The sequence below is a fragment of the Oryctolagus cuniculus genome, chromosome 1, assembly GCF_964237555.1.
Source record: "Oryctolagus cuniculus chromosome 1, mOryCun1.1, whole genome shotgun sequence".
Taxonomy (NCBI): Eukaryota; Metazoa; Chordata; class Mammalia; order Lagomorpha; family Leporidae; genus Oryctolagus; species Oryctolagus cuniculus.
The window spans coordinates 224,923,772-224,947,339 of record NC_091432.1 but is presented as its reverse complement, the minus strand read 5'-3'; the positions used below and the strand labels follow the sequence as shown (position 1 = coordinate 224,947,339).

General features: G+C 42.6%; 1 protein-coding gene and 1 pseudogene across 2 annotated transcripts in view; one reads left to right on the top strand and one right to left on the bottom strand.

Annotated features, from left to right (window-relative positions):
- Positions 1–23,568, top strand: part of C5 (complement C5) — a 94,638-nt gene that overhangs the window by 26,202 nt on the left and 44,868 nt on the right. For both annotated transcript variants that reach the window (XM_008273377.4, XM_017350045.3), the window contains exons 10-23: positions 794–909; positions 2,110–2,295; positions 3,503–3,706; positions 5,221–5,430; positions 5,551–5,700; positions 8,053–8,182; positions 9,452–9,514; positions 10,588–10,785; positions 12,700–12,790; positions 14,075–14,148; positions 14,831–14,970; positions 15,325–15,552; positions 16,041–16,101; positions 22,645–22,734. In XM_008273377.4, coding sequence (XP_008271599.2) covers positions 794–909; positions 2,110–2,295; positions 3,503–3,706; positions 5,221–5,430; positions 5,551–5,700; positions 8,053–8,182; positions 9,452–9,514; positions 10,588–10,785; positions 12,700–12,790; positions 14,075–14,148; positions 14,831–14,970; positions 15,325–15,552; positions 16,041–16,101; positions 22,645–22,734 — 1,941 coding nt within the window. The remainder of the gene's footprint in view (positions 1–793; positions 910–2,109; positions 2,296–3,502; positions 3,707–5,220; positions 5,431–5,550; positions 5,701–8,052; positions 8,183–9,451; positions 9,515–10,587; positions 10,786–12,699; positions 12,791–14,074; positions 14,149–14,830; positions 14,971–15,324; positions 15,553–16,040; positions 16,102–22,644; positions 22,735–23,568) is intronic.
- On the bottom strand, positions 18,304–19,478 carry LOC103352037 (dnaJ homolog subfamily A member 1 pseudogene; annotated as a pseudogene).

The following is a 23,568-nucleotide window of genomic DNA, read 5'->3' as shown; positions in this document are numbered from 1 at the left end:
TTGCTTGCCATGTCCTTGCACTTGAACCCTGAAGTTCCTGTAAGGCCCTGTCTCTGGCCCACCTTCCCTCAATCTCTTTAACATTTTCTTTCTTTATTTTTTTAAATTTTTTCTTTCTTTATTATTTTTTTTGACAGGCAGAGTTAGACAGTGAGAGAGACAGAGAGACAGAGAGACAGAGAGAAAGGTCTTCCTTTGCCATTGGTTCACCCCCCAAATGGCCACCACAGCTGGTGCGCTGTGGCTGGCATGCTGTGTCGATCCAAAGCCAGGAGCTAGGTGCTTCCTCCTGGTCTCCCATGTGGGTGCAGGGCCCAAGCACTTGGGCCATCCTCCACTGCCTTCCCGGGCCAAGCAGAGAGCTGGACTGGAAGAGGAGCAACCGGGACAGAATCCAGCGCCCCAACCGGGTTGCCGGCATTGCAGGCAGAGGATTAGCCAAGTGAGCCACGGGGCCGGCCCATCTTGAACATTTCCAACCCAAACTCAGGTCATTATGAAAAGTAGTGTCTTCCTGTCATTCCTCTTTGGTTCAGTTCTACAGCTCTACTTCCTCAAGGGCATCACTACACGTGAACCTTGTGCATAAGGCTTTAGAAACTCCTGAGGCCTAAGTTCTTCTCTGCACTGCCCCGGTGAACTAAGAACCATGTCCTACTTACTATCGTAAATAAGTGAGTACAGGCAGGGAGTGAGTGAATATGTCTGTGGAAACATACAGAGACAAAATAGGTATCCATGCAGATCATTATGTTCCTAAAAATTGTCAACCTGATGCTTGTCATTTCCTTAGGTGGATTTTCTGAAGAGGCAGAAGTACCTGGCATAAAATATGTCCTCTCCCCCTACAAACTGAATCTGGTTGCTACTCCTCTTTTCTTGAAGCCTGGAATTCCATACTCCATCAAGGTAGATGGGGAGGAGACATCCTGCTGAACATGATTATCGTTTTCTGTTTGTTGGAAGCACAGGGATGGCTAGTGGGAGGAGGGGGCTAGAGAGGCAAAGCAGAGAGGGAGCTCCTTCTGAAGACCTGCTTCCGCGGGCGCAGATGGGGGTGAGCGGCCGCAGACCAGCTGTAGCCGCAGAGTGACTTCAGCTGTTAGGACAGCTGCCAGGAGTTCGCACGACAGCCTGCCTCAGGCATTCTATAAACACTGCATTCAATGATGTGGAAATAAAATCCGACATAGCTATCATTTTAAAGATCCTATGATTTAAAATTATTTGATGGCAAGTTCAAGTCTTACAATTATAAAATGTATTACTTACTCTGGGTAACTGGATCTTAAGACAAAACGATGTACCAAGCCCAAAGCAAACTTTGAACATGCTTGTAACTTCTTACATGCATATACAATACATAATGATATTTTATCATATAATATGCATACAGCAATGTATATAAGAAAATAGAATATAAAATATAACAATATTATACAGAATATAGATCTAAAATATATTTTATAACTTTGTCACATACAAAAATAAAATAATAAAATGTATATATGTGAAAATTGTATGTATATATAGCTCTTTCTATATATATGAATGATGGTAAGAGATCCATATATCTACTCTTTGTTTCTCGTATCCAAAAGAATCATTCTCAGAAGTGATTGCCTCATTTTCTTTTTTATCCAGTTCTAAACCCACCTAAGAAAATACGGAAGTTAGATAGACCTTATCACATCTACTCTTTAACTGGCTTAACAGAATATTTGCAAGAGTAGTTCAAATAGTTCATGGAATAAAAACATAAATTTCCTTTGGGCATTAAATTTTGAATTTTGTGCAAACCAGGAGTCTTCAAAAAGTTGATGGAAATACATATTATGAAAAAACCATACAAGATATTTCAAAAAATTTTCACCAAAATAAACATCTATTAATTCCATTTTCCACAAACTTTTTTAAGTATAGGCGAATCCATTCAAGAATTATTTAACTGAACAGAATTCAACCTTCTATTAGTTGAGAACACACTTTTCCGAATTAAACATAAGTAGTTTATATTATGGGAGGAGGAAGGAGAATTATTTCAGAATTGTTATGTTTTAAAAGAAGTAACGAGCTGCTGAAATGGATTTGGACTGTTTGGACACACAGGTGCAGGTTAAGGATTCGCTTGACCAGTTTGTGGGAGGGGTCCCAGTAATGCTGAATGCACAGACGGTCGACGTAAACCAACAGACATCTGACTTGGAGACAAAGGGGAGTGTAACACGTCTCAGTGATGGAGTAGCTTCATTTGTGGTCAATCTCCCATCTGGAGTGACGGCGCTGGATTTTTACGTGAGCTAAATTCTCTTGCTCTATTTTCTAGGACAACGTGTCCTTTTGACTGTATGTTTTGGCTAGAATGCAGAACAGATGTGGTGGATTTTATACACCAGTCCAGAAAATAGTTCTACAATTCTGCATCCAAAACATATGAGTACCAGAGACAATCTGCTAATCCATTGAATAGTCCTCGAGGAAGATGCATTTATAAATGTTTTAATGTGGGACTTAATTATTTTCTCCTATACCAATAAAACTTATTTAAGTGTTAGAACCCAGAAGCTTCAGAAAGGTATGGCAGTGGACATCAGTAGTAGGGAAAGCCTCTTTCCCTTCCCCCACCCTGGTTTTATTTCTTTTCAGGGCCGCAAAAGTTCATTTGTGGAAGCTTCCCTTCTTCCTAACACACAAACCACTCTACTTCAGAGCTCATTTAACAGCCTTCTCTCCCAGAAGATACTGCTTGAGTTCCCAATCTCAAATACAATATGAGTCATTTACTAACACAGACCAGTGAATGCAGCATGTGTATATTCCCTATCGTCTACTGAGCACTCGTTAAGGGGCTGGACACAATACGAAATAGAGAATATTTGCCATGTTATGACTGAAGAAATGAAAACTTTTAGCCTCTCCTTTGATTAAACAATTTATCCAGAGGGAATGAGTAGTGCTAGGATGTAAACTAATGCATATCTCACTCCAGAGTGTGATCTATTAACCTGATTGCTGTCTGCTGGCGGATGGTTCCACCATATCATTTTTAGCCCTCCTGAATTTATACACACTCATCTGCACCACTACTTCATAATGAATCGGGGCCAGCAGTCTCTGTGATATTCATTCACAACTCCTGTCCCCCATCCTCAAGAGTCGGTGCTACTTCCTTTCTTCCACTCCCAATTCCTGCCACACCATCCCATAGTAAAACATTCAACTCACCGTGACCTTGTAGGAACAGTGCCAATGTTTGTTCTTGGAGTATCAGTCTGTCTTCATTAAACCAGACTTTTCTACCACAGCCGTAATCCCATCGCTGTTTTTTGTAGTCTGTAAAATTACTTGCTACCACAGCTGTACAAACACTGGGGTGGTGGAGTTTTTTGTTGTTGTTTTCTTTAGTACTTGGTGTTGTGAAATTTATAGAGCAAACCAAAAAATTTAAAAGATATGCTAAACAGAAAGCATCCTCATGTCTTATTGAAAAAAATTTTTTCAGGTCAAAACCAATGCCCCAGATCTTCCAGAAGACAATCAGGCCAGCAGAAAATACCATGCAGTAGCATACTCCTCTCTCAGCCAGAGCTACCTTTATATTGACTGGACTGAAAACTATAAAGCTTTGCTTGTGGGAGAACATCTGAATCTTATTGTTACCCCCAAAAGCCCATATATCGACAAAATAACTCACTATAATTATTTGGTAAGTACAATAACAATAGATTTGCATCTTATTCACCCCACCTGGAATATTTTCCTTTGCTTATAGAGAAGCATTTCAGTGACTTCTTACTTTTGTGCTTACAGAGCACTTTCACAGGAACATCATCTAATCTAATCTGCACATCAGATTTTCAAAGATCTTTGAAAGACCATGCTTTGTTTTGACCATTTCACAAATGAGAAAACCGTAAGACAGAGAGGGACCATGGCCACTCGATTCAAAAGAGAAAGATTTTATTTAAACTGATCACTCCTTTCACGAGAGAGCTTGATTAAATTGCCTCACCTCTGCGTTGTTTCATTGCTGAAGACCGCATGCCTGGAGATAGCTCGCTGCTGTGAAAGGGGGACCCAGCTCCTGCTCGTAAGAGCGGAGATGCGGGATGCCTGCTGCAGCGCGACAGCTAGCAGTATCCCTGCAGCATCACTGATGTTAAGCAGAAGGTGGATCGATCAAGGCTCGTGGTGAAACCCAGGAAGGAACGTGTAAAACACATTAAGGGCTTCCTGACAGTGGCCAAAGAGGAAGAATGAATTATTCTGAGGTCCAGGCCAAACGTGTGGTAAAGGCCTTTTGAACATTTTTAAAGAAGAAAGGGAAGTAAAGGAGTACCATAGAACAATACTGAGCAGTGAAGAATTCAGGAAAACTGTGGAGTATGCACCAAAACCGTGTGTGCAGTTTTGCTGACAATCTAAGGGATTTTGAGGATATTTGGGCTCCATGTGATTTTTTTTTCTTAAGCTTAAAGCATACGATTTAGAAACTAGTCCATGGCTTTAGAACTTAATTCCCAAATAAGACACACTCCACTGCCTTTTTTTTTTTTTTTTTTTTTTTTTTGGACAGGCAGAGTTAGACAGTGAGAGAGAGAGAGAGAGACAACAGAGAGAAAGGTCTTCCTGTCTTCCTTTTTCCATTGGTTCACCCCCAAGTGGTTGCTATGGCCGGTGCATTGCAGCCCGCACGTTGCCAGGAGCCAGGCGCCTCCTCCTGGTCTCCCATGCGGGTGTAGGGCCCAAGCACCTGGGCCATCCTCCACTGCCTTCCCGGACCACAGCAGAGAGCTGGACTGGAAGAGGAGCAACCAGGACAGAATCCGGCGCCCCAACCGGGACTAGAACCCGGTGTGCCGGCACCGCAAGTGGAGGATTAGCCTAGTGAGCCAAAAGGCAGTTTTAGTAATAAGCGTGATGACTAAACAGTTTGGGGTTCAAGTTTTAGCTTTCTACTTTCCTAGTTATGTGATTTTGAACTAAAATCAGTGTGACATTCAGTTAATTCCTGCGTCTTAGTTTGCTCAGTGGAAGCATTATGCTCATGGTGTATTGTGAGAATCAAAGGAGTTAAATAAATGTTAAAAATTCTTGGCATATAGTACACCCATACATGTTAACTTTCATTTTCTTTAAGCATAATTTCTGCTCCAGCTCCAAGCTCCATCCTGAAGCACAGATTCGATATTTATTGTTGCTGCCACTGTTTATTTTTAGGTCTTATCCAAGGGCAAAATTGTGCACTTTGGCACAAGGGAGAAACTTTCAGATTCATCTTATCAAAGCATGAACATCCCAGTGACACAGAGCATGGTTCCCTCAGCCCGTCTGTTGGTCTATTACATCGTTTCAGGAGAGCAGACAGCGGAGTTAGTGTCTGACTCAGTTTGGTTAAATATTGAAGAAAAGTGTGGCAACCAGCTCCAGGTGAGACACAAATGATAAATCACAACTGAGTTTTCACCTGAATGAAGGAGGCTATCAGAGAAGCCTCTGCAAAGCTTTGTCTCATACAAATGATCTTCTCTTTTTCAAATGACCATTCAGGTTCATCTGTCTCCAGACGAAGACGTGTATTCTCCAGGCCAATCTGTGTCCCTTAGTATGGAAACTGAGTCACATTCATGGGTGGCATTAACAGCAGTGGACAGTGCTGTGTATGGAGTTCAAAAAACAGCCAAAAAGCCCATGGAAAGAGTTAAGTACAGTAGCGTCCCCACTTGTCCACACCTCTACTTTCTCCCATTTCAACCACTTGTGGTCAACTTTGGTCCAAAAATAGTAAACGGAAAATTCCAGAAATAAACAATTCATAGGCTTTAAATGGCCCACCATTCTGAAATCTCTCACTGCCCTCTCTCTGTCCCACTAAGGATGTGAACCATCACTTTCTCCAACATATCCACACTGTATACCCTGCCCTTCTCAGTTACCAGAGTAACTGCATAAGAGTAATGATGCAGGCAATTTTACCACAGTGTATTGTTATTATTGTTCTCTTTTGCTATAAGTTATTATTAATTTCTTACTGTGCCTAGCTTATAAATTAAACTTTGTCATAGGTATTCTCTACATAGGAAAAAACAAAGCATGGTATACACACACACATACACACACATAAATATGTATGGTTCTATTTGTGGTATCAGGCATCTTCTGGGGGTCTTGGAACATATTCCCCTGTGGATAAGGGGAGACTATTTTAGTGCATTTCTGTGGTTACTATAGGATGGTGTGGCTCAGTGCAACACCTCACAAAGTATGACCACCAGGGCAGGTTATAGGGAAGGAATTAAGGAAAGACTAGGGCTGCTTTTCTATAATCTGCTCAACAGTGTTTTGTAAGAAGGTAAGCCATTCTAATGCTAGTTCCCAAAGTTCAGGTCAACCCTTTCTTATCTTTCCAAATACAGACATATGCACTTTAAAAACATATGCCCATGAGATCAATTATATTCATGGAGCAAAAGTGCTATCAATTAGAAGAGATTGCAAATTTGGGACAAAGTGATGATGGTGGTAATAGTAGCAACACAAAAGAAAACTGGAAAGATACATTTTGGTTTTGCTTTTTTCTGTGTGTCTTATTAATATCTCTGGTGCAGAAGAATTTGAAATTATCCAATTCCCATTTATTTCTACTATGCTGAGCTATTATTTTCTAGGCTTGAATTTATTTGAACAACGAAGAAAGAACTGAGAAACTGTAACTTGGGGGTGGGCATTTAGCCCAGCAGTTAAGACACTCATATCCCATAGCAGAGTACCTGGGTTTAATTCCCAGTTCTGGTGCCTGTCTTCAGCTGCCTGCTAATACAGACCTGGGAGGCAGAGAGGATGGCTCAAATAATTTAGTTCCTACTACCCATCTGGGAGACTTGGATAGTGTTCCTGGCTCCTGGCTTTGGTCCAAGACCAGCCCTGACCATTTCAGGTATTTGAAAAGTGAAGCAGTGGATGGGAGCATGCTCTTTCTCTTTCACTCTGTCTCTCTGTCTCTGTCTCTGTCTCTCTCAAATAAATAAATAAATAAAAAGAAAATGGGGGCAGGTGTGTGGCACAGCAGGGAAGTGCCCACTTGGGATGCCTGCACCCTATATCAGTGTGCCTGGTTTGAATTCTGGTTATTTCACTTCTGATCCAGCTTCCTGTTAATGCACACCCTGGTGGACAATAAATAAAGAATTTTAAAGAAAAATAGAAGAAAAGACTGTAAAGTTAAAAACATTCAGAGACAAAAGGAGTTTGAGCTCAAAATTACAACTGAAATAAGCCCCTAAAACAAGTTCTCACCTACTGAGACCCAAGAGCCCTCCCCTGAAACACACGAGAAACTGTGCTCTTAGTTTAGCAAATGAATTTGTTTGTTAAAAATTAATCTGTTAATTCACTTGTTTGTTTTGAACAGTAACTTGATTGTGGCATGCCTTCTAGGTACAGAACACCATGGGTCTAAGAGTCTCTTCACAGTACCATCTGCTTAACATTTAGCTCTTAATTTTGAGTAGATATATCTTATAAATACAAAAGGAGAGACTAAAGGAATTAAATTGAGAAATGTGGGCTTTGATCATTTGATAAATGAATGGCTTATATATTTCACATGTTTTTGTTTTTTTTTATTTAAAAAAGATTTATTTTATTTATTTAAAATACAGAGTTGACAGAGACAGAGGGAAAGACAGAGAAAGAGAGAGAGACATCTTCCATCCACTGGTTCACTCCCCAAATGTCTGCAACAGCCAGAGCTGGGCTGCTCTCAAGCCAGGAGCTGGGAGTTTCTTTCAGGTCTCAGGGGCATTACTTCGGCCATCTTCCACTGCTTTCCCAGGCCATAGCAAGAGAGCTGGATTGGAAATGGAGTAGCCGGGACTCAAACCGGTGCCCATATGGGATGACAGTGTCACAGGCACCAGCTTTACCCCCTATACCACAACACCAGCCCCTTCATAGGTTTTTTAAAAACCATGTAACAATGAGTACATTTAGTTCTTTAGAGGAATGATTCACACATCTGAATAGGCTCAACATTTTTGCCTTTCTGAACAGGTATTTCAAGCTTTAGAGAAGAATGACCTGGGCTGTGGGGCTGGTGGTGGCCGCAACAATGCAGAAGTGTTCAATCTAGCTGGACTCACCTTCCTCACAAACGCAAATGCAGACAGTTCCCAAGAAAATGGTAAAATGCTCAGCATTTTTATTACTGAAATTTACATTGGTCATTTACCTCCCAACCCTTGTTTTTGTCCCTCCTGAAGAGTCTCTACTGATCTTAGAATGCCATGACTATGCAGCTCCCCTATATAAAACATTTCATGGACTTCAAGATAAAATGGAAATTCATTAATGTAGTATTCTAAGCCTTCCACATTCTCTCCAGCGTTCTTTTAACCTGTTCAACCTTATCTTATGTTTAGGCTATACAGAACCAAGTGTAGTTCTTGGGAGGCACTATGCTATTTAATACTTTTGAATTCATTGAGGCTGCCTTCCCCTCTGTTAACCTGGAGAAGTGAGTGTAAAAGTCATCTTCTGAATGAGACCCCATTCTCATACAAATTGACTATTCTCTCTTTCTTTAATAGGTAGGATATTATAGGAACTAGATCTTTCTATAAATAATACAATAGCACTGTATAATTACACTTTTTGTTCTTAATATTTATCTACTTTCATTTACTTGAAAGGCAGAGTGACAGAGAGAGAGAGAGAGAATTTCCATTTGCTGGTTCACTCCCTGCAACAGCCAGGGTTGGGCCAGGCCAAATCTAGGAGCCCAAATCCCATCCAAGTCACCCAGATGGGTGGCAGGGGCCCAAGTAATTGAACCATCACCAGCTGCCTCCCAGGGTGTGCATTAGTATGAAGCTGAACTGGGAATAGAAGTACTAGGACTTGAACCAACATTCCAGTATGGGGTACAAACATCCCAAGCAACTGCACCACTATGCCTGCCCCTGCATTGCACATTCTTATGCTTAGTTACACGTCTTAACTCACCTATTGCACTGTGTAAGGTCTTCAGGGCAGGACCACCTTCTTTCTATGGTTTCAAAATTATTCACAATTATATTTGATATTGATTCATATTTATGTTTATAATGATATAGAACAAATACCAAGTAATAAAAATAGCATACTTAACAAAACCTTGCTTACTCCAAATGCTTAGGTGTTTCTCTGTAATCAGTGAATCAGAAAGATCGCAGGATTCAAAATCAAATCCATATAAAATAAATCAGACTACATAGATTTTGATAAAGATTTATCTAAGATAAAGGAAATAATATTAAGATGTGTAGTACTCAATGCCTAAGCTGAAAGAGGCTCTCAATACATCTGTATTGAATGAATGACTTGTGAATGTTTTAAGTACTTAAGTAATTTCATGGAATTTTTTTTAGATTTTTATCTTCTTTTTCTCCTTCTTTATCTTTTTTAAAAACAGATGAACCTTGTAAAGAAGTTCTCAGACCAAGAAGAATGCTTCAACAGAAAATTCAGGAAGCAGGTATCTAAAATTCTCATTGTAAAAAGTTATGGTCATGTTACTCAAAAGCTGGAGAAAATGAAACACTCTATAATTTCCTCTAATTTAAATATAATGGGTGAAAAGAAAGATATGGAGGTCTACCTCACCTCGCTCAGAAAGATCAGTCTTGTTAATTTCCCAAACCTTTAATCTGAGGAAAATAGATCCGTGTTGTTTTTATCTCTAGAATCCAAAATATTAACTTTTATTTGTCACAAATATTTACTCTCTACAAACTTCATCTAACAGTTAAAATCATATTCTTTCATTTTATTCTGATAAAATCCACAAGCTAATAAACTCTGGAGTATACATAGAAATTTATTTCTTATACTTCATATATTTAACAGTTAATAGCACTTGGAATTCTTTTGAAAATAGGTCTAGAGTAAATTATTTTAAAATAATTATTTAAATGGTAATGTGATAATTGGTAATGTTTTAGTAAGAAGAACATCAAACTGGAAACCAATGACCTGAGTCCAATAAATAATAATGTTTGAAGTAACATCATAATAATTCCTTCCATTTGTATATGAGTTATTTTACTTTTAATCTTCATTTTAAATTCTAATGATATGAAAAAAGAGAAACTGATTAATCTTAGGACTTACAGTGAAGGGTGATGCTGCTCATGTAGCCCACAAACCATATCATGTAAGAAATGTTTGGAAAAATGTGATATATGGTTGAAGAAGGAATTTCTTGTATAGTGATGACAGCCATCTTCAAGTATTTGAAAGCTTCTTGGATATTTGATTTACTTTACTCAAAGGATGGTGAATCTAATGTGCCAGTTTCAAGACTGAGTATGAGTATTTGGCTTAGTTGTAGAAAGCCCTTTAACCATTTAACATGAATTGGGATGGAATATTTGATGAGGTCACATTCTCACCTTTCCTGGAGTAGTTCCAAGGGTAGGCTAGTCAGTCAATTAGCCATGGCCATTGTGGGTCAGGAGGTCATCAGGTGGTGGAATTGTGATCTCTGCCCAGCGTGAGATGTGATGACGCTATGCACAATCAGGGGAATTTGTATGATTACCTTTTCAGCTGCCAAATACAAACATCCAGTAGTGAAGAGATGTTGTCTTGACGGAGCCCACCGTAATGATGATGAGACCTGTGAGCAGCGATTGGCCAGGGTTACCAAAGGTCCACACTGTGCCAGAGCTTTCAACGAATGCTGTAGCATTGCAAGGCAGTTCCGTGATAAACACTCTCATAAAAATATCCAGTTGGGAAGGTTACGTAAGTCTGACCTTTTCTATCAGAATTCCGCTTGGTATTGAAGAATTTTCTGTAATTTCATGCTGTTAAGAAATGCAGTGTTTTGGGGTCGGCACTGTTACATAGCAGGTAAAGCTGCCGCCTACAGTACCGGCATCCCATATGGGCAACGGTTTGAGTCCCAGCTGCTCCACTTTGATCCAGCTCTCTGCTATGGCCTGGAAAAGCAGTGGAAGATGGCCCAAGTCCTTGGGCCCCTGTATCTACATGGGAGACCTGGAAGAAACTCCTGGCTCCTGGCTTCAGATCAGTGTAGCTCTGGCCGTTGTGGCCATCTGGGGAGTGAACCAGTGGATAGAAGACTCTCTCTCTCTGCCTCTCTGTAACTCTGACTTTCAAATAAATAAATAAATCTTTAAAACAAAAAAAAAAGAAATGCAGTTTTGGGGGGCTGGTATTGGGGCATAGCTACCACCTACAGGGCTGGCATGCCATATGGCCACTGGTTTATATCCTGGCTGCTCCACTTCCAATCCAGCTCCCTGTTAATATGCCTAAGAAAGCAGCAGAGGATGGCCCAAGTGGTTGGGTCCCTGCACCCATGTGGATATCTGGAGGAAGCTCCTGGCTCCTGGCTTTTGCCTGGCCCAGCACTGGCAGTTGCAACTTTCTTGGGAGGTGAACGCAGCAGATGGAAGATACCTCTCTCTGTCTCTCCCTCTCTATCTCTGCTGTTCAAATTTATTTTTTAAAATAAATTTGGTTCGGCCGGCGCCGCGGCTCACTAGGCTAATCCTCCGCCTAGCGGCGCCGGCACACCGGGTTCTAGTCCCGGTTGGGGCGCCGGATTCTGTCCCGGTTGCCCCTCTTCCAGGCCAGCCCTCTGCTGTGGCCAGGGAGTGCAGTGGAGGATGGCCCAGGTGCTTGGGCCCTGCACCCCATGGGAGACCAGGAAAAGCACCTGGCTCCTGGCTCCTGCCATCGGATCAGCGCGGTGCGCCGGCCGCAGCGCGCCGGCCGCGGCGGCCATTGGAGGGTGAACCAACGGCAAAGGAAGACCTTTCTCTCTGTCTCTGTCTCTCACTGTCCACTCTGCCTGTCAAAAAATAAATAAATAAATAAATTTGGTTCACTCCCCAGATGACCACAACAGCTGGAGCTGGGCCGATCCAAAGCCAGGAGCCAGGAGCTTCTTCTGAGTCTCCCATGTAGATACAGGGGCCCAAGGACTTGGGCCATCTTCCGCTGCTTTCCCAGGCCACAGCAGAGAGCTGGATCAAAGTGGAGCAGCCAGAACTCAAACCAGTGCGCATATGGGATGCTGGTGCTGCAAGTGGCGGCTTTACCTGCTACACCATGGCACTGGCCCTTTAGCATTACTTTAGCTGTATGGCGCGCACTCTGTGCATTCCCCTCTTCTATGACACTCTGCTCCTCATTCTAGAAGTCTTGGCTTCTGAAAACTCTCATCTGTGTTGCCATAAATTTCCAAGACAATCATTTTCTGCATGATTCCTCTCCCTGCCCTTGTCATAAACTGGGGCAATGTTAGCATTCACTTAATCTATTCCCCATCTTTCCGGGATCACATTCCTGTGTTGATTCTATTCTAATTTTTGGAAGCTGTTATTTTGTATATTATATCTGTTTTTCTAATTTTGTAGGGCAGAAAGGTAAATCCAGGCCAAATTAGTGCATCTTGGGTAGGAGCAGAAGTTGTCCTTTTTCTTTTGCTTTGGTTTTAGTGGTAAGCATGCTATCAAAGTTTAATGAAGAGAAATAATGAAGAAAGCACACCTGACAAACCATGTGGGCATCTCAGTAAAGAAGTAAGGGCCCAGTCTGCATTCAAACTAAAGTTTTTATGGATGTTGGGTGAAGGCCTTCTTTCTCATATCTTGTTTTTCAAAAACTGAATATGCTATTTTTGTCCAGATACAAAGACTTTGTTACCAGTAAGCAAGCCAGAAATTCGGAGCTATTTTCCAGAGAGCTGGTTATGGGAAGTTCATCATGTTTCCAAAAGGTATTATAATTCTTTGTAGCCAAAAATCTGGAAATTACCATTCCCAATAGTTTACTTAAAGAGTTAAGATGATCCTACCATTTGTTCAAATTTTATTTTGTTTTGCTTCATGCTTTTATTTTAATGTTTTTTGCCCTGGTTATTGGTTCCAAGGCAGCACTAATTATTGGTAAAGAAGAGTACTATTTAATTTTATTTCACTTTAGTGTGCATTCACTGCACACAACTATGTGCTATACACCCTATTAAACAGCTGGTTTCATCCTAAAATATCTGTTGAGGACCCCACTTGTACAGACACAAAAATAAATGTATTAGATGAATTCACACTGCCTCTAAACTCTTTTAAAACCTTACTGGTACAGTGATACAGGCCGGCGCCGCGGCTCACTAGGCTAATCCTCCGCCTAGCGGCGCCGGCACACCGGGTTCTAGTCCCGGTCGGGGCGCCGGATTCTGTCCCGGTTGCCCCTCTTCCAGGCCAGCCCTCTGCTGTGGCCAGGGAGTGCAGTGGAGGATGGCCCAGGTGCTTGGGCCCTGCACCCCATGGGAGACCAGGAAAAGCACCTGACTCCTGGCTCCTGCCATTGGATCAGCGCGGTGCGCCGGCCGCAGCGCGCCGGCCGCGGCGGCCATTGGAGGGTGAACCAACGGCAAAGGAAGACCTTTCTCTCTGTCTCTCTCTCTCACTGTCCACACTGCCTGTCAAAAAAAAAAAAAAAAAAAAAAAACCTTACTGGTACAGTGATACAATGAAGTAAAATAGTAAAATTTTTTACTTAACTCTTTATTCCACTAGAATATAAATTTCTTGAAATCGAGACTATATCTTATGAGTGCAATATTCTCAGTACTTGGCATTATACCTGATACAAATTGGTGGACTATAATTATGAATAAATATACAAACTTAATCATAATCAGAAATTTTTAATAATATCAATTTTGTCTGAACAATAAGATTCCTGACTTTGCTTCCCTATTTTAGAATATACCCACAATGGATACAATTATTTCTTTGCTTTGTATGCTTCGATTTTGCAGTGTTTTGAAGGCATCCTTCTGAACTCGAATTCTCATCATGCAAGTGCAATATCTGAAAACATGAGATATGTAGGAAAGTTACCAACTGTATCTTTCTTGATGTATTTTTCCTCAATAATTGTTAGGATTTTGTCTTCTGATTTTTTTTCTCTCTCTCTCTTCTGAAGTAGTATGAAGTAAAAATTCAATTAATGGATACCTGTGTCACACTGCTATAATATCAACATTTTTAACTTCCAGAAACCAGTTGCAGCTTGTGCTACCTGATTCTCTAACAACCTGGGAAATTCAGGGTGTTGGCATTTCAAACAGTGGTAAGCAAGCTTACTTTAGATACTCAAGGAGTAAATTGATTAGCAAGATGTAGCAGCCATTGTCTACTTAGCTTACCCAGGACTTAATTCGTGCAAATTTTAAAAATATTCTTTTTTATATAATACCAGAAGACTTGACTACAACCACATCTTTGATGTAATTATTGGTTGTTGTTGTTGTAATTTTATAAATGAGTCCCTGGTATCCTTTGCTTTTGTCAGTGGTTGGGAGTTTGAGGAGAGTTAGAAACAATCATACAACTTCTTTCTTGAGCTGATGCCCTTGTGGTAACAGTACAGATCCTTTATAAACAAGCTCAGGGCTGGCTTAATTTGTTTGTTTACTACTTTTGTTTTCACATAATCTTGGTTTCACAATCAAAACTGTGTATTCATTAAATGAAGACAAAAATGGATATCCAAGATTTGGCGCTTTAGTTGATAAACATCCTTATGCCTTAGTATTAAGTATTTGTTGAACAAATAAAGTTTTCTGTTAATATCAGTAATTGATGTCGATTAATGTGTGGGACATCCAAGGACAGAGGTGATAGTGTAGAGAAAAACATGATCCAATATCTTTTTCCCTTGAAGTAAAACCAATGTGAGATGTTTTAGGACTCACAAAGCTTTAGAGGAACTCCCTAACTGGCTTCCACGTTGCTTTCACTTTGGACTGAAGGTCTATGTGTTGCTGATACTCTCAAGGCAAAGGTGTTCAAAGACGTCTTCCTGGAAATGAACATACCGTATTCTGTTGTACGAGGGGAACAGATCCAGTTGAAAGGAACTGTTTATAACTACAGGACTTCTGGGATGATGGTACGTGAGTATTCATGGTACACTAGAATTAACAGGAAAAGAAATATGGTCTTTTCCTGAGAATTTCTATCAATGGAATTATCACACATTCACAAAAATGAAACTTAAACTCAGTTCAGCAGTTTAAACAGCCTAAGGAAGGCAATACTCTTCAGAGGGCGAGCTGAGGTTTTAGCCATCCCTTCTCTTCGCCGAGCTCCACCGTGACTCGTGTGTGTGTATCCGGGAGCCTGACATGAGCTGTCTCCTATGCCTCAGGAGCTAAGGGAGAGAGTTTGTGTCCAGACATAGTCAAAGGTAAACTTTCCTAGAGATAAAGCATTTTGATGTAATTCCTCACCCTTGGTATTTCAGTTCTGTGTTAAAATGTCTACGGTGGAGGGAATCTGTACATCAGGAAACCTGGCCGCTGACCACCAGGGGACAAAGTCCTCCAGATGCGTGCGCCAGAAAGTGGAAGGCTCCTCCACTCACTTGGTGACCTTCAGTGTGCTGCCTCTGGAGACTGGCCTCCACAGTATCAACTTCTCCCTGGAGACTTCATTTGGAGGAGAGACCTTAGTGAAAACTTTACGAGTGGTGGTAAGAAAAGCACTCACAGGCTGCAGGGTGCACGCCCATGCGTGCGTGCATCGTGGTTCCACAGACAGACCCCAGAGCAAGCAGCTCGGCTTTGAATCCTGGCTTCACCACTTCCTAGCAGTGACACAGGTTACATTCCGTGCTCTCTCTGTGCGTCAGTTTCCTCATCTGTCAAATGGAAATTAAAATAGCACCTACCTCATAGAGATTTTAAAAGTTAAATGAGCCAATGCATGCAAACCACTTAGGCCAAATATCTGACCCATAATAACTTCATTTTAAGTGTTTTCTCTGATCAATATACAAATATCCAGAAAATCTCATTCTTACATTGTATATAAAAGTATTTGTACACATTTTTCCTTTTCAAAAAATAGTTTTTATTTTTTTCCCTATTGGAAAAGTAGTCTGTAACAGTTGCTCCAAGGAACTTAGGCCCTATCAATTTAATTATGCTGCTAACTGAATGTTTTATGCCCTTATTTTAGCCAGAAGGTGTCAAAAGGGAAACTCATGCTGGTGTTACTCTGGACCCCAGGGGTATTTATGGTAGGCAAGATGATTTTGTATTTTATATTTTTTCCATTTGCTCTAGAAATTAAAGTTTATATATAACTTAAATAACTATTATTCAAAAGTTTATTAGCTAGGAACAGGAAATCCCACTTATTAGATTACTGTCCTTCTTGATATCTTTTGCTGCACTATAGTCTAGATGACAGAGCCAAAAGAAAAAGTAATTCCATTAATTTTAAATGCAAAGCTTATGTGCGACTCATTTTTCTGTCTTTTTTTTATTATTATTAAAGAGTTATTTATTTGGCCGGCACCAAGGCTCACTTGGCTAATCCTCCACCTGCAGCGCTGGCACCCTGGGTTCTAGTTCTGGTTGGGGCACCAGAATCTGTCCCAGTTGCTCCTCTTCCAGTCCAGCTCTCTGCTGTGGCCTGGGGTGGGAGTGGGGGCAACGGAGGATGGCCCAAGTGCTTGGGTCCCTGCACCCGCATGGAAGACCGGGAGGAGGGACCCAGCTCCTGGCTTTGGATAGGCACAGCACCGGCTATAGCTGCCATTAGGGGAGTGAACCAATAGAAGGAAGACCTTTCTCTCTGTCTCTCTCTCACTGTCTGTAACTCTACCTGTCAAATTTAAAAAAAAAAAAAAAAGAGTTATTTATTTCCTTGAAAGGCAGAGTTACAGAGAGGCAGAGACACACAGAGAGAGAGAGATTCCATCTGCTGGTTCACTCCCCCAAATAGCCACAACAGCCAGAGTTGGGCTGATCCGAAGCCAGGAGCCAGGAGCTTCTTCTGGGTCTCCCACGTGGGTGTAGGGGCCCAAGCACTTGGATCATCTTCCACCACTTTCCCAGACATATTAGCAGGGAACTGAATTGGAAATGGAGCAGCTGGGACTTGAACCATATGGGCTACCAGCACTGTAGGTGGCAGCTTTACCCACTACACCCCAGTGCCCACCCCCATGTTAGTCACTTTCTATCACAGTAATATTTATGAAATTTTACTATGAAACTATCAGTCCAAAGATAACCTGAGAATAAATCCCTTATATAATTACCTAACACATTATTTGAAAACACTATAATGCTGATTAATCCTTTTTTTAAGAAGATGTATTTATTTGTTTGGAAGGCAATTACAGAGAGAGAAGGAGAGACAGAGAAAGATATCTTCCATCCACTGGTTCACTCCTCAAATAAGCCAGAAGCTTCACCCAGGTCTCCCACATGGGTGCAGGGGCCCTAGCACTTCAGCCATTTTCCACTGCTCTCCCCGGTGCATTAACAGGGAGCAGGATTAGAAGTGGAGCAGCCAGAACCTGAACCAGTATAGGATACCAGCATTGCAGGTGGTGCAGGTGGCTTTACCTGCTACACCACAATGCTGGCCCCATTTTGACTTTTTTTAAAAGATTTATTTGAAAGAGTTACACAGAGAGAGAAGAGGCAGAGAGAGAGAGGCGGGGCAGGGAGGTCTTCCATCCCCTGGTTCACTCCACAGTTGGCCACAAAGGCCAGAGCTGTGCCGATCCAAAGCCAGGAGTCACGTGGGTGCAGGGGCCCAAGGACTACTTTCCCAGGCTACTGCTTTCCCAGGCCATAGCAGAGAGCTGGATCAGAAGTGGAGCAGCTGGGTCTCGAACCGGCATCCATATGGCATGCTGGCACTGCAGGCAATGGCTTTACCCACTATGCCACAGTGCTGGCCCACCCCACCCCCCCATTTTAACTTTTAAAACACTACTATAGTTGGATTTTTTTTTTACAGGCAGAGTGGACAGAGAGAGAGAGAGAGAGAGAGAGAGAGAGAGAGAGAAAGGTCTTCCTTTGCCGTTGGTTCACCCTCCAATGGCCGCCGTGGCCAGCGCGCTGTGGCTGGCACACCGTGCTGATCGGAAGGCAGGAGCCAGGTGCTTATCCTGGTCTCCCATGTGGGTGCAGGGCCCAAGGACTTTGGCCATCCTCCGCTGCCCCACCCCCACCCCGGGCCACAGCAGAGAACTGGACTGTAAGAGGAGCAACCAGGACAGAATCCAGTGCCCTGACTGGGACTACAACCTGGGGTGCTGGCACCGCAGGCGGAGGATTAGCCTGTTGAGCCGTGACACAGGCCACTATAGTTGGATTTTACCACAAAACAATAGGAAGTACTGAGCATATTGTGGTTATAACCCTTCACTCACTCACTACTGCATATAAAGTGACAGCACCGAGTCTTATCCCTGCCCCCATTAACAGGTGTAACACTGAATACCTGCTCTGGGAAGATGCTCCTCATCCTCATATGCTTCTCCTTTCTAATGACACCATCCTTCCTGATTTGTATCAAAGTCTATCAGCTCAACCGATCCAGTTCATCAGTCTCTTCTACTTCTTTCCTCTCAGGGAGCTTTTCCAGCCATGGCAGTTTATCTGGAGAGGAAAACCATTCTCTGGAAAGTTTACCTTAAACTCAGTGACTAGGCAACCTTTCCCATAAGGCCTACAATAACTTGTCGTGCCTTCCTTGGGCACACACTTGACATCTCCACATTTGGTGATCTGACCTGGATAAGAGGTGATGACTAGGGTACATTTGTCAAGAGTAGATACTGGCTTTTGGAAGCCACATAATGCTTCAACCAATTCTGTGTGCATATACATGAAAAGGTGCTCTCCCCATCAAATAAAAACGTCACGGTCCTTCTGATGTAACACAGTAATATCTCCCAACTCAAGTCCTAGTTCGTGATCTCCTACACCATGGAATGTTACCTTCTGGCTATCTTTCATGCCTTGTCAATATGAACTCCTAGAATTTTCTTCTCTTGAACTGTTCCCATGCATTGCAGCTTTTACAGCTATCTTTAGGACTGATCCGTTACCCACAGTCCTGGCACTCCCTGCCTATGGACTAGATATGCTGAGCCATTCCAGTCCCTTTCTGATGAATTCTTCTTTGCAATCCCCATACCTCAGCAATTGGACAGCCTACTACTGCTCCTTCCTCACCACCTTGTCCTCCACAAATCACTTCATCTTGCAGAGCCAGTTTACTTGATGCACCATTGTATGACTCTTCTAAGGTTACCAAGAGCTAATGCACAACATTTTTACCCCTATGTACTCTTTATTCCCTTCTTCCTCTTCCAAAAACCATATCAAAGATGTCCACAGGGGTGCCAAAACCACCACCTGCTCCACTCTCCCTAACTGCCTCTCCTCTTCTTTTGCCATATAATTCCCTATTCTTTGCATCAGAGAGAATGTCACAAGCTTGAGAATTCTGCTTAAACGATTCTCTTTCATTTGGATTCTTATCAAGGTGGTACTTCAAAACCAGTTTCTAATAAGCCTTTCTCAGTTCTTCCTGGGCAGCAATGTGTTTGGCCCCAAAAACATCATAGTAAGTGATTTCTCTCACCATTTTTTTTAAAGGTTTATTTATTTGAAAGTCAGAGTTACACAGAGAGAGGAGAGACAGAGAGAGAGGTCTTCATCCGATGGTTCACTCCCCAATTGGCTGCAATGGCCGGAGCTGTGTCAATCCGAAGCTGGGAGCCAGGAGCTTCTTCCAGGTCTCCCACATGGGTGCAGGGGCCCAAGGACTTGGGCCATCCTCTACTACTTTCCCAGGCCATAACAGAGAGCTGGATCAGAAGTGGAGCAGCCGGGACTCGAACCAGCACCCATATGGGATGCTGGCACTTCAGGCCAGGGCATTAACCCACTGAGCCACATCGCCGGCCCCTCTTTTTTTGATAGCTGGTAGGTAGCTGAGGCCCATGGTGGGAAGGGAAAAGAGCATGCACTGTGTACAGCTCAGGCAGCTGCCACTCCTAATCTCTCCCCACACATTCTGGAAACTTCCAAATCATTGCTTCTTGCATAGAATTCCAGGGCATGTTTCCCCACAACTTTGCTTATCCACTTTCTAAAGCAGATTTATCTCTACCATAAAATATTGCAGTGAAAATTTTTATATATCTCCGCTGAAAAATCTGTGAGCATTTATCTGAACTTTGTCCAGGAGTGGGACTGCTGAGTCTAAGGGCATCCATGTACTTACTGTCATTCACTTCTGCTACACTGCTGTTCAGAATGCTTGTACTATTTATACTATTTATACTCCTACCAACATGAGGATTCTTACTCTCCATGTCTTCACCAACATTTATTATTACCTCTCTAAGATGTGGCAGTTTTGATGGATATAAAGTAATATCTCATTCTTACCATTTTAATTTGGAGTCTTCTGGTTATCTGTGATTTTAAGCATTTCTTCATATATTTGTTGGTCTTTTGAGTTTCCTATTCCTGTTACTTTACTTACCTACTCAAATCATTTGTACTTTTTTATTTCCATTTGGGTTTTCTTGTCTATTTCTTTTTTATTTTTATTTATTTAATTAATTAATTAATTAATTTTTGACAGGCAGAGTTAGAGAGAGAGAGAAAGGTCTTCCTTCCATTGGTTCATTCCCCAAATGGCTGCTATGGCTGGCGTTGCACCTATCCGAAGACAGGAGCCAGGTGCCTCCTCCTGGTCTCCCATGTGGGTGCAGGGCCCAAGCTGGACTGGAAGAGGAGCAACCGGGACAGAATCCAGTGCCCCAACCAGGACTAGAACCGGGGTGCCAGTGCCGCAGGCGGAGGATTAGCATAGTGAGCCACGGTGCCAGCCTTTCTTGTCTATTTTTTTTCTTTTCTTTTCTTTTCTTTTTTTTTTTTTTTTTGACAGGCAGAGTGGATAGTGCCGTTGGTTCACCCTCCAATGGCCGCCACGGCTGGCGCACCGCCCTGATCCAAAGGCAGGAGCCAGGTACTTATCCTGGTCTCCCATGGGGTGCAGGGCCCAAGCACTTGGGCCATCCTCCACTGGACTCCCGGGCCACAGTAGAGAGCTGGCCTGGAAGAGGGGCAACCAGGACAGAATCCGGCGCCCCGACCAGGACTAGAACCCGGTATGCTGGCGCCGCTAGGTGGAGGATTACCCTATTGAGCCGTGGCGCCGGCCTTTCTTGTCTATTTCTACCTGATTTTGACTGATATATTCTTTTATTTTTAAGATTTATTGATTTTATCTGAAAGGCAGAGTTACAGAGAGGGAAAGACAGACTGAAAGATCTTCCATTTGCTGGTTCACCCCCTAAAAGGCCATATAAGCTGGGGTTGGGCCAGGCTGAAGCCATGAGCCAGGAGCTTCATTTGGGTCTCCCATGTGGGTGCATGGGCCCAAGCACTTGGACCATTCTCCACTTCTTTCCCAGGTGCATTACCAGGGATCTGAATTGGAGGTGGAGCAGCTGGGACTCCAGCCAGTGCCTAGTGGGATGCCAGCGCTGCAGACTGCAGTTTAACCCACTGTGCCACAGCGCCTGCCCCCTCTAATGTATTTCTTTGGACAACAATGATCCTTAATGTAGAGCAGAAGTAAATGATATTAAGTATGTGTAGGCCCTTTAGCTTCAGCAGCCCCATTCCTGGAGATATAGTTCAGATAAATGCTTACAGATTTCTCAAGGGAGTTTGGAACAGGAAGCATTTATTCTGATATAGTTACATCTATCATAATTTCCTTCTATGATCATGTATTTTTGAGATAATCTTTAAGAAGCCTTTCCCCACCCTTAGTTCACAAGGACATTGCTGGGTATTTTATTCTATGAATTTTACAGATCTGACTTTTAAATCTGTTAAACTCTCTGGACTCTGCCATTGCATGTAATGTCTTGCTGTGTCTTTTATCATGACCCCTGCACGTTAGTAGGAAGCTGGCATCAAGAGCAGCACGGGGATTCAGACCCAGGCCTTCTGAAATGGGATGTACGTGCCTAAGAGTCACATTAACAACTACAACACGCTGCGGCTCACTAGGCTAATCCTCCGCCTCGCGGCGCCGGCACACCGGGTTCTAGTCCCGGTCGGGGCGCCGGATTCTGTCCCGGTTGCCCTCTTCCAGGCCAGCTCTCTACTGTGGCTCGGGAGTGCAGTGGAGGATGGCCCAAGTGCTTGGGCCCTGCACCCCATGGGAGACCAGGAGAAGCACCTGGCTCCTGCCATCAGATCAGCGTGGTGCGCTGGCCACAGCGCGCCGGCCGTGGCAGCCATTGGAGGGTGAACCAATGGCAAAGGAAGACCTTTCTCTCTCTCTCTCTCTCTCTCTCTCTCTCTCACTGTCTAACTCTGCCTGTCAAAAAAAAAAAAAAAAAAAAAAAAAAAACCACTACAGCAAATTCCTGCCCCAGTGTTAGTAATTCTTAGATTTCAGTTTCAGGAATGATTTTGTAACTTTGGACAGAATGATAGGCTACATTTTACTGGCAAATAAGATTTATAGAACCTATTTATATCTTATAATGACTAGAAAGCATACAGTAGGTAATTTAATGCTTCATTTAAAGAGATTATAGAAGCTTAGGGTTTGTTTAAAAATCCTCAATGATTTTAAGTTTTCTTTTTAAATTGTGATAGTATTGCTATAAAAAAACTTTGTATTTTGCAAAATTCTTTGGAAATGAACACAATATAAATAATCTGCAAGTGATCTCCCCCTAGCAACTCCGTAAATTCACTGTTTCTTTATATTACAGGTGTTGTTAGCAGAAGAAAGGAGTTCCCATATAGGATACCATTAGATTTGGTCCCCAAAACAAATGTTGAACGGATTGTGAGTGTAAAAGGTAAATTAATAAATACCATTTTATTTCTTATTTCACTTTGTGATTCAAACAAAAATTAAATATTTTCATGATTATCTATTTCTCTACTTCCCTAATCAGTAGCATATGTATCTCTGGGAGTTCCCTACCCCTAAAACTCTCACCCACCCCAGCTCCAAATCCTTGCTCACTTTTCCACGTTTCTTCTTCCACTGGCCTGATTTCAATGGAGATTCATTCTCATATGATGGAGGGTGGAGGTGGTCATTAGCCCAAAGACTGCTACAGCAGGAGTCAGGTACTTCCAGCCCTAGAGAACTCTCCCTGGTCTTAGCAGCCAGCCAGTCCTGCTCCAGAGGCTTTGTCACCTGAAGGGACCCTAAGACAACAGAAATGCTTTGCAGAACTACCAGTCCCAGAGGGGTTGTTTGAGCTGTGTGTACTGCTGTAACAAAGTACCCGAGATTGGGTAATTTATGAAGAAGAGAATTTATTTCTCATGGGTCTGGAGACTAGAAAGTCTAAGACCAAGGGGCCAGCAGATTCAGTGTCTGCTGTCGGATGGCATCTTCTTGCTGCCTCGCGTGGCACAAGGTAAAAGGGTAAAATGGCAAAAGCGGAGTGAACAGTTCCCTCGTATCTCTCAGGTCCCACTCACGAGGGCCTGGCCCATGACCTAGTCACCTCTCCAGGAGCCCCACCTTCCTACACCATCACCTTGGTGATTAGGTTTCATCATATGCATTCGGGGCGGGGGGGGACCTATATCAAGCCATAGCAGGAGTTCTCTCTCCAGTACATTGGCCGAGGTGGCATCTTTGGTAGGTGTCCCCTGGTCTCTAGCCGTTACAGTTC